Genomic DNA, 11270 nt, shown 5'->3' with positions numbered 1-11270 from the left:
CATTACAATTTTTTAGTCAAAGCAAGGGCTAAATTTGCTGCTTTTTAAGGGCATGGCATAGATGTATGTATTTAAGAGTAATGCATGGCTAAGCATAATTGGCATTATAAGTAAAGACATTTTAGGACTATTCTTTCATTCTTTTTTTTATTTTTATCACTCTGAACTTTGAACAGTCGGAGAAGGAGGAGGGGGGGGGGGGGGGGGTGTCTCAATGCTTTTCTGTCTCATTTCTAAAAGTCCGGCTGTTATGGGTTAAAAATATCAGAAGTAAAAGCTATAATTTCGAAAGAAAAAACAAAAAATTATTAGTTTTTAAAACCAAGATCTTAAGTTTATTTATATCAATATCGTACTCTTTTATTTAAAACTTATTATATTATACTTTTTATATATATCTTAACCTTTTGAACTGTATTGTACAGTAACGAATATAATAATGATATACGCAAAACCAGTTTATATGTAAACAAAGTCGGTTATATAAACTACGGCCGGGCTAAAATTTATCAGTGTAGGTTCATCTGCCCTCATATCATGTTTTCTAAGGTAGTACTTATTGTTCTTCTATCTATATGTTCCTAATTTGATTAGTTGCCTTTTATACTTATTTAAATTAATATTTTGCAGTTTTTTTTAACTTTTACGTATTGAGTTTTAATGTTAATCTCCTTGCATATCTAGTTTTAAAACTGTGTTTTCTGATATAATTGCTTAACGTATTGATATTTAAACGATTGCTTATTAATATTTTTTGTCTAAAAAGTTTATTTTTAGTGTTTTTATATATATTTAAATTTTAAATCTACAAAGTTTTTAACTTCAAATTTTGCTGTAAATGTGCATTATTACTAAACATTAGCTCTATATTTTTTTTTACATTTTACTGATTAATTAAAGTATAATTTTTGAGATTAAGATTGTGAGATATATATGCGCTATAATGCGTTCTTATTTAGGCGATACCATTGTTGCTTGTAGCCGCACAGGCTTTCGCCGGCGTCCCCAACGTCTGTAAGACCGTATGGGAGAATAAATGTTGGGACGAGCCTCGTCAGTCCTGCCACAGTGTACAGAAACCGTATACTACGACTGTACATGATACAAAGTGTACGACACATTATGATGAGAAGTGCCACACTGAGTACGATACACAGGTTAGATTATTTACTATTCAATGGTGCACATTATAAATTTTAACTACTTTAGTTTTTTTTAAATTCTTCCCAAAATATGTTTACTCCTATGATGTCCTTAAACATTTTGAAATGACTATTGGTTTGAAATTTTTGTTATAACTTTTTTCTATGAATGACTGTAATTTATCTGTTTCCAATTTAATAATTCTTTGGGATGCACTAAATTAATTTTCAGTGACTCTAAATTTATATAAAATGTTATGTTATTTAGGTTTATGATTATTTTTTCTTGAATTATTTTAGATTGACTACACCAACCGCGAAGAGTGCCACACTGAATATGTTGATGACTGCCATAAGAAAACTGATCAAAAATGCACAACTAAACAGGTTTAGTGTCTATTTTTTTATACCTTGTGTTTTTCAAAACCAACCATTTTCTTTGATAAAATATAATCATTTTTCATTAAATCTAATGGATTATTAGGTTATTAGTAGTTTTGCCTCTATGGGTTGAAAGATTAGGGGACAAACCTTGGAAAGCGCATATTACCTTTAAAGCTAGCCCAGTTTTTAGAATGTTATTTTACTTTAATATTTTATCTAATTATTCTAGGTCGAGAAGTCTAAGTATGTGCCAGAGACTCAGTGTGTTGATGTACCAGAACAGAAGTGCCATGTCAATTATGAGCAACAGTGCCATACAGAGTATGATGACAAGTGCCACACTGAGTATGACAAGTAAGTTATTTATATTTCTGTTTTTCTTTTAGTAGCGAAGCTCTATAGTTCATTTTGTTTGTCAGTCTGTAACGCTAAGGGGGAAAATTTATTTTCTTTGCTTCTATTCAAGATAGACTGCTGAAATTTTTAGTGATACCTATGACATATGCCCATCTAATCTGTACATTGTTTTATCCATCTAATCTGTACATTGTTTTGTCCAACTTTCTGTTACTGGGGTGCTAGATTTTCTCAATTCTAAAGAGACTATTTAAGAGGAAAGAAAATTCAAGTACCTCTGGAACTGCGCCCACCATATTTCAAATTAACTGCCAAAAAAATTAGGGTTTTTTTTTAGTTTTTTGGGGGTTGTGGGTGTCTCGCCCAAGGACCAGTTATTGTTTTCCCTCCCTGAAGAGTAGAATCTGATCGGTTTATCTGTTCCAGAGATCTTGTGGGACTAACAGACCTCAAGCTACTTTGTTTTATAGATTGTGGCTACAATAACTTTATGATAAATTCTTGATGTTTCAGACAATGCCATACTGAGAAGGAGAACTTCTGTGAGACTAGACAAGAGACTGTTTATGACACTGTCACCCGCAACAAATGTGATGTAAGAAGCAAATTTTGTCATTGTTACCCTTTTTATTTCCCTTCTGTTTAGGGAGGGGAGGGGTAGTTTTTATTCCGTAATTACATTTTAATATTTTGGTTATCCTTTTAGCTTAGTTTTGATAGATTATTGTAATAATGCTAAAGGTAGTATTTTACTAAAAGTTTATTTTTCTGCTAAACTCCAATGAAAATTACTTAAATATCTTTGCTGCCTCTCTAATAGTCTTTCCCACTTATTGTTTTCATTATTTATCTTATCATCCTTGATAAATTCAGGTAAAGTTGGAGAATGAATGCTACAATGTACCTGAGATGGTGTGTGCTCCTGTGCAGAAGCCAGTTACCAAGACTAAACAAGAGCAGGAATGCACCACTGTCACTGACCAGGTTAGTTATTTTTCGGCTGGCTACTATAGTTTCTGTTTCCTCTAAGAAACTATTCACTTATTTTAAATTTTTTTGGTGGGGTGTTTGCCTTTTATTTTTTAAAATTTGAAATACTTTTTTTCTATGGGCAATTTATATTGGGGGAGTTTATTACTCTCTCAAAATGGCTAAACCTTCCTAGCTTCCCTGTGAAGGAGAGCCATTTCTGTTCAGCTGATATCCTACGGTACACAAGCACCAAGATATTTTCACTCTATTATAAGAATTTTTGGATAGATGTTAATCCCACTTTAAATAGATAGCTTGGATGTTTCTAAACCTAATTATTATTTTTGAACTGTCTTGTTTTAGAAATGTGAGACTAAGTACGAGAAGAAGTGCAAGACTGAGTATGAGAAGGAATGTCACAATGAGTCTGAGCAGGTATAGAGCTTCCATTTTTTGTGGTATTTAATTTAAAAGTTATAAATTTACTACTGTAAATAACTAACTCTTTTTGGTTCTTTCACCTATATATTTTCATAATACAAATTTTTAAAAAATCTCTTGTAGGAATCTTTCACAGACTTTAGATGCTTTTATTTTATTAATTGGGTTAAAAATTTTCTAGTTATTGATATACCTCTTTATTTAGGTGTGCACCACTGTAACTGAAAGACAATGCAAGACTGACTACGTACAGGAATGTAACACTGTTACTGAAAGGCAGTGCAAGACTGAGTATGTCCAGGAGTGTAATACTGTTACAGAGACAGTCTGCAATACCGTCCAGGTATTTGTTTTCATTCTGGGATTTTCAACCTACCGTGGAGAGAAGTGTTTTGTTTTTTAAAAAAATAATGAAAAATCTTGGCAATCTTTAAGTTTTACTTTGTGATTAAGTGTAATTTCGCTGATTTCTTAGGAATGTTAGTTTAAAGAAAAATTAGATTACATTTTTTCTGGGTAGCTGTTAATAAACTAAGATTTATAATTTTCTCTAGGAGTTTAGTTTGCTAAGTATTTACGATAATGTATTTTTGATTTTATTCACTTTGTTTAATAGAAGGTAAACTGAAACATTTCTATTATAGGATAAAGTATGCACTGTTGATAATGTTCGTGAATGCAACCTTGTAAACAATCCTATCTGCTCTGTCGATGCCTGGGGTGAGAAGAACTGCGTAGATGTTCCTTCTATGGAGTGCAAGGTATATTCTGCAAATTAATCTGCTAATTTGTCTCTAGATCATAATTTAGTCTTGCAAAAACATGCAATGTGTGCGGGTGATTGTCAAACACCTACCCTTCCCCCCCCATCCTCCTCCCAAAATGTTTTAGTTATTTTGTTTCTCTGGCCAGGTTTTATCTCTGCCTTTATGTTTAATACACTAGACTATATTTCAAGTATTCATGGACAAAAATCCGCCTTCTTACCCTATACCATTCTTCATTATTTGTCTTAAATTAAATTCCTTGCTATTTTAGGATGTACCAAAGGAGAATTGTGTGAACGAGCCCCGTGAGAAGTGTTGGGATGAACCCCGTCAGGTCTGCAACCAGGTATGTTTCTATAATACCAGACTAAAATTTAGATAATTTTTTTATTCTATACTCATCACACCGGGATTTAATAGTTTTTTGATTTTTACATTAAATTGAAATTTTTTTTTCCAAGTTAGAATCTCAACAAGCTTGGTATATAATCCATTTTCCCAATCTCTTTCTACTGGAAAACTAGCTGCTATTGACTGAAATTTTTCCCATCCAATTGTATATTCTATATCCACCAATACAATTATTTTCTAATATGTTCTCCAATTTGTATTACTTTTGTGCTTTTTGCTGAATTTTACGCATACTTCTGTAAAGGTTCCCAAGGAAAAGTGTTGGGACGAGCCCCGTGAGGATTGCAAGCAGGTTCCTAAGGAGAAGTGTTGGGATGAACCTCGCCAGGACTGCAAGAACGTTCCTAAGCAGGTGTGTTCTACCATAGTTTTAATTAAGCTTTCAAGGAAGTTTTTCTTTTAAAATCTTTAATATTCAAAAAAAATTAAATTCCTTTTCTCTATCTACAGTATTATTTATATTAATTATTTCCTTTTCCTATATTTTCCCGCTCCCCCCTCCCCCACTCCTTTTTATTTTTTTAAGGATTGAACTGTACTTTGTTCTTCATTTGGAACCTTTTCTAAACAAAATATTGCCTCCGGAGTTTATATATTCCATTACTTTAGGTGTGCAATGATGTTCCTAAGGAAAAGTGCTGGGATGAGCCCCGCCAAGAATGCCATGACGTTCCCCGTGAGGAGTGCAAGCTTGTTCCCCGTGAGTACACAGATTACGAGACTGTAGAAGAATGCAACACCAAGCAGAAGGAAGTCTGCCGTCCAGTCCCCAGAGAGAACTGCTATGATGTCCAGGAACAGGTTGCCAAGACTGTGCCCAAGCAGCACTGCTATGACAAGGACAAGCAGGTGTGCAAGGATGTGCCCCGCCAGGTATGCAACAAGGTCCCTAGACAGGAGTGCAAGCAGGTACCCAAGCAGGAATGCAAGACTGTGACCAAGCAGCAGTGCAGCACCCACCAGAAGGAGGTCAAATACACTGTTCCTGAACAAGAATGCCATGACGTTACCACCGATGTATGCAACAAGGTCCCCAAAAAGTCTTGCAAAACTGTCCAGGACAAGCATGAGCGTAAGGTGCCCAGACAATCTTGCACCAAGGTTCCCAGGGAGGAATGCCAGCAGGTGCCACGTACCGTCACCAAGTACAAGGATGAGCAGGAGTGCAAGACTGTTGTAGAGAAGGAGTGCACCAAGGTGTCTAGAAGAACCTGCCACTAATTTTATATCCTTTTTAGAGTTTTATATTGACAAATAAACTTTTAACAAAATTAATTTTGGTTTTTAAATCTTTCAATGAAATACTATATTCATGGGTTCCAAAGCTTATAAAGTTTGTATGCTTGGATAGTCTAAATAGAAATGCGTTGAGAATTATACTTTCTGGTTCTACAAAGGCTACTTGTTTCAGCCTTTGCAAATTTTTATAGTCTCTAGTTAAATATCTTAATATCGAGGACAATCCATTAGAGCAAATTATTCGTTGTACTGTCTGGACATTTGCTTAAAATTTTTTATAAAAATAAAGTTCTACAGCCCGCGATTCTATAAATTGAGTATTTTGTTTTTCTCCCTGGAATTACATGAACAAATGATGCCTTTATCTATTCTTAAATAAATTTGTATTTAAGCTGTGAAGTTATGATCATTTGTCCTTGTTAATGCAAATATTTGTTGTCCATTAAGCCTTCTGCACAATGTAATAGAATTTTCAATGGTGGGTTATCATTTTCACAAGAAACTCTTTGTAATTGTAACTAAACTTCTAATATTTTATTTTAAAAAGCAAACTTTACACTTAAAGCTTACTACTTATGTACTGGAACTTAAGTGCGAAAATTAAAATTTTTCCTTAACATTTTTGCGGCTGTGACTTCCATTCATTTATATTAGCAATTTACATAGCCAGGGGCCATAATAGTTATTGGTAATTGTCATTTCTCACTTTCTTTAATTTGTTACTAGCGGCTACGAGGCGTAGCTTTAGGCTTTCTTTATATGTTTGAGTTAAAATGGGATATTTTTGGTTGGTGATTGTACCATACCCAAACTGGTTTTACACTTTCCCAGGACCTATGAGAAGTTGCACTGTATGTAATATTTCCTAAAGATTAACCCCCGATCGTTCTTCGTCTAAGTGTATTTTAGTAATTGGCACAGAAATTCAAAATATAGATTAGTATGTTATTGTACAATTATGTATTGCTATTTTAAAAGAGGAAAATTTTATAAATTTTACTATTAATAGAATATATTTTACTCAAATTCAGGACTATAGGGGAAAATTAATGCATGATGTGATTATCTTCGTACAAAATTAAATTTTTGTTTCTTGACAGTTAAAAGTAACATCCAAAGATAAAAAAAAACTTTTTATTGCACAACGATTGTCTGAAAGTCTTTTTAACACTTAATTTGGCAATCCTTAAAATCTTGCCTAAACATGAACTCTTTGATGTTGAATTAGGAACTAAATGAAAATGGATTCAAAATAGTTCTAAAATTTTATATACAAATTATCTTTTTAACAAACAATTTATATAGTTAATTTAGCATTTGGCAGATTAATTGGGACATTTTAACAGAATGACCCAATTTTAGTAAATCTTGTTTAGATTTGCATACTATGTAAATAAGTCCAAGAAAAAAAAAGAAATGCAACAAAAACAATATTGCCAATCAACAAAATTTTAGAAAAGCATCGCCAGAAAAGAATCACATTGATGTTTATTTTGTTGATTAATCTAAGAATGTCATCTTTGGGCTTTCTTTAAATTAGAATGTTAATCACTTTTTAAATAGCCGACTAAAAATGCCTTAAAAATGTTTGAAAATTACTTTTTCTCGCGAATGGAGACCCTCCTTGCCTCCCCACCTATGCCCTACTTGGCCTATTTGTCAGAAAAACATTCATATTAGTACAGTCGATATATAATTATATGGATGTTCCATCATATTTTCATGTACTCTAATAAAGGGATACTTACAGCTGGCTGCAATAACTATACCCCCTTTACCCTATCCCCTCCCCTGCTACTGGACCAAAAAATGAGGTCCATATTAGCAACCTATATTGATGAAAAATTTTCACCTATCAATGTAACTACGTATTTTATATACATTAATAGTATTTTTAGTGATAATGGTTGGGTGTAAATGATAGGTCCAGTGGCAATATAAGAGGATCTGCCGATTTTTGAGAGTTGTTTAAAAAGATCAGATAATGTTAATTAAAGCTATCTCTTATTCCATCCGTCTTTTAATTGGGAAAAATGGTGCATATACGAATCTTCAAAAACCTATTTTTGTTTTTTGAATAAGAAGCTTTTCTAAAAATAGGGAGTAACGTCCATTCGTTATTTTCGTTAATTTAGGCACGCTAGAATTGTCCAATTGATTTCAAACTTTAAAAATCGATTTAGAAAGCTCAGCAGCTATATAATCGTTACAAGATTCATCTGACTTTTGGAACTCGAGAAATTTTTAATTTCTAAGACAACAAAGTACAAAATTTCAAGCGAAGCATCTATACAATCAATTCCTAAAATAATAAGCATTTCTTCAAATAGAAACCTATATTTCCGCAATTTTGTTTATATCTAAAAAAATAATTTTCTGCTCATTAATTTTGACACTCTATAATTGTTCTATGTCGTTTGTTGATCTACCGTTTGATTTCAGAGCTTTTATGGATGTTAGCATCCTTGTTTTAAAAAAATCGTTTGTAAATCGATTTGTCTTTTTGTTTTGTTGCCTCTTATGATTTTTAAAAAGGCCGAACCAAAAAATATGTTAATGTAAGAAAGATTTGTATATTCAGTAAAAACTATTTTAGGGAGAGTAGCTCAACCCTCCAAAAATAATGGTCGTAGAGAAGCCTATCCTAAAATAATTGGCTTTCACCTAGTTTTTAGCTCATTCTCCTCTTTAATAATCCTCTAGATGCCTGTAAGTCGTTGGATTTAAATGAATTGTTCAGTTATTCCAAGCTTTCTGTAATGTTTCAAGTATTTTCTACCACATAATTTTCTATTTTTGAATAATGTTACTCTTGTTATCGTTGTTAATATATTGCTAACTCATGAAAAGCTTATTACGAGGTTTTAAGTATCTGACTAATACCATTCAATATTTGGAAGCCTGTTGCAAAATTGTAGGTTATTTTTATTTTACAAAACTCCCCAATTCGATCATACTACTTCAGAGGCCCAATTTTGAACAGTACATGATATTTAGAAAAGGAATCTATAAACAGATTAATAAACATTTAACACAGAATATTTTTAACATTACAATTGTACTTTGAATGTTGAATCATCTTAGTTTTAAACATAAAAGTTAAAGACCTTGTGTGTTTAAATGATTAATTCTGTAATTGTCCTTTCTTTAATTAATAAATAGATTCAATAGAAATATAAGAATAGAAGCATATTCTGAACCCTTTTTTCGTCAAATCTAAAAAGGAACATTTCTAGCAGACAAAAGTATTGTTTACTTTCGACTCAAGCTGATGTGGATATTTAAAAATTGACAGACTCGCTAATCGATAGTGAGGCAAAATTATTTTTGTGAAATATCATCCAAAATCACATTAAAAATCTACAAAAATTAAACAGAATCATATGTTAATAACCCTTTTAAGATTTTATTTAGTTTTTGTAAATTTTTTTATGCGATTTTGGAGGATTTTTCACAAAAATAATTTTGCCTCACAAGCGAGTAGCCAGCCTAACTTTTTTTTTTTAAAGAATCCACCTCTGTTTGACCTTTCAAATTTTACACGAAATTTTTGGGCAATTAAGTCTGAATCTGCAAAGCTTTCTACTAAAAAAAATACTGTTTACAGCTGACTTTTATCTATGTAAAGGGTGTGCAAAAAAATGCGGACATTTTTAAAATTGAAATTGCGCGGCTTGTGTTAATAATAAAAATGTTACGCATATCGTTAGAACCGCTAGGAAGTCTCTTTTTTGGAAATATAAGAATGATTCCTCTGCTATGTATAGTTACGGAGCTACGTGTTAAAATGTCCCAAATGATGTAAAACTTGACTTACGAGTAAATCATTAAAGATTAAATTCAAGGGTATGCAAATAAAAATACGTACATTTTTAAAATTCTAATTGCTCGGCTTGTGTTAATGGTAGAAAAATGTTTTGCATACCTATGGAATCGCTATAAACTTTTTTTTTTGGAAATATAAGTACCATTCATGTGCTACGTATAATTTATGAGCTATGTGGTAGAATCTCCCAACTGACTTAAAACTAAAAAAAAAAAAATTTCCACTTTTCTCACATTTATCAATACAGCTCCTAAACTAAAAATAGCACAAAGATCATACTTACAAGCCGAGCAGTTTGAATTTTAAAAATGTCCGCTTTTTTGCACACCCTTTTTTTATCTTTAATGATTTACTCGCAAGTCAAGTTTTAAGGCAGTTGGGACATTTTACCACATTGCTCCTAAACTATACGTAGCACAGGACACTGCATGATAGACTCGAAATAAAGTATTACCAAACTTTACCAATAAACTGTAAACAAATATGATAAATATACAAGCAAAATAACAAGTTAATGTTGAATTTCAAATCCTTCTCGTCCCTTCTTAAGCATAAAATGAATTTGAAAATTTTGAAAATAGATTTTAATTTCCTTATAAGGATGTTGTTTTTATATGTCGTCTTTATGACAGGTAAATATTTTATAAATATATTTCTTAAATTATATATAAAAGAAAATATTATACAATAATATCAAATTAAATTAAAAGTATTTCAACTTGTTTTATTTTTTTTGGTACTAAACTCATCCCTGACTTGAATGAGAGAAAATTTTTGTTTTGAATCAGATTGCAGAAAGAACATAATAATAAAATACACAATAGTCTCTTTGTGAGTTTAAATTTATAACATTATTTTTTGTTAATGCATTAATGAAAATTATTTTGTTTAAAATTTGACTAAATGACATCTCGTATAATATACTTTACATTCCATCTTAAAAATAAATCTGTAAGGTGTATATATATGTTTAGATATCTGTAAACCACCAATTTATGACTATTGATTTTTGATCAGCTGTAGGTTTCAATACTAGATGTTTTTTTAAGTAGCGCAGCTACTCTAAATCTAGAGAATAAATCTAAATTTTGCTTAGAATTTACTTTTAGGTGTTTTAAACATTGTAAATTAAAGATTTTATTTTAATAATTAATATTTTACAACAATATCTTCTAAAAACTGTGAGGAAGTTTGATAAAATTACGTTTATTTTGCAAGCTTGTTTGAAAATATTTCATTATTTTTATAATTCTGACAAAATAGATTTTCTGTTTAAATAAATAACATAGCCACAAAAAGGTTTAAGTAGTTATTGAAATATTCTATTACTATTCTTGCTAATTAAATATTCGTTAACTATGTTTAATTTGCATTTTTAAAATAGACAAGAAAAATATCCTACTTAAATGCTAATTTTATGAAGTTATCTTAAACCTTTTCCAAAAGTTTGTTTTATAAAACTTTTTTATTTTTCATTGATTTTATTGATTATATAGGTTAAAAATATCAAAAGTATTTTTCAAAGGCTATAGATAAATTTTGATTAATTTCGATTTTTGATTTTTAAAATTTTTTTTTAAATCTGCAAGAATATGCATGTCTATTCAAAGAATAGATTATATAAAAAAACAAAATTAAACATATTAAGGCTATCAAAAAGAAAAAAATATTCTTTTTTACCATTAAATCGCAAATATTTAAATTCATTAGATTTTAAGCTTATTTTGCATG

At 31.0% G+C, this 11270-nt stretch overlaps 1 protein-coding gene across 1 annotated transcript; it reads left to right on the top strand.

Moving 5' to 3' along the window:
- The first annotated feature begins 298 nt into the window (after positions 1–298).
- On the top strand, positions 299–5749 carry LOC145317496 (uncharacterized). The gene is made up of 12 exons (XM_080158607.1): positions 299–549; positions 960–1157; positions 1443–1529; positions 1756–1880; positions 2397–2478; positions 2757–2867; positions 3219–3290; positions 3502–3639; positions 3941–4057; positions 4335–4409; positions 4719–4826; positions 5084–5749. The coding sequence occupies exons 1-12, from the start codon at positions 538–540 to the stop codon at positions 5693–5695; spliced, it is 1737 nt and encodes a 578-aa protein (XP_080014733.1). The 5' UTR covers positions 299–537; the 3' UTR covers positions 5696–5749.
- Positions 5750–11270: the final 5521 nt, after the last annotated feature.

The sequence above is a fragment of the Acartia tonsa genome, chromosome 1 (assembly GCF_053477335.1).
Source record: "Acartia tonsa isolate MP-2025a chromosome 1, ASM5347733v1, whole genome shotgun sequence".
Lineage (NCBI taxonomy): Eukaryota > Metazoa > Arthropoda > Copepoda > Calanoida > Acartiidae > Acartia > Acartia tonsa.
Note: the sequence above shows the minus strand (reverse complement) of the source record. Positions and strands in the feature narration are given on the sequence as shown.

Coding starts and splice junctions, on each gene's coding strand:
- LOC145317496 (XM_080158607.1), top strand. Junction 1,158..1,442: donor ACACTGAGTACGATACACAG/GTTAGATTATTT, acceptor GAATTATTTTAG/ATTGACTACACCAACCGCGA. Junction 2,479..2,756: donor TCACCCGCAACAAATGTGAT/GTAAGAAGCAAA, acceptor TGATAAATTCAG/GTAAAGTTGGAGAATGAATG.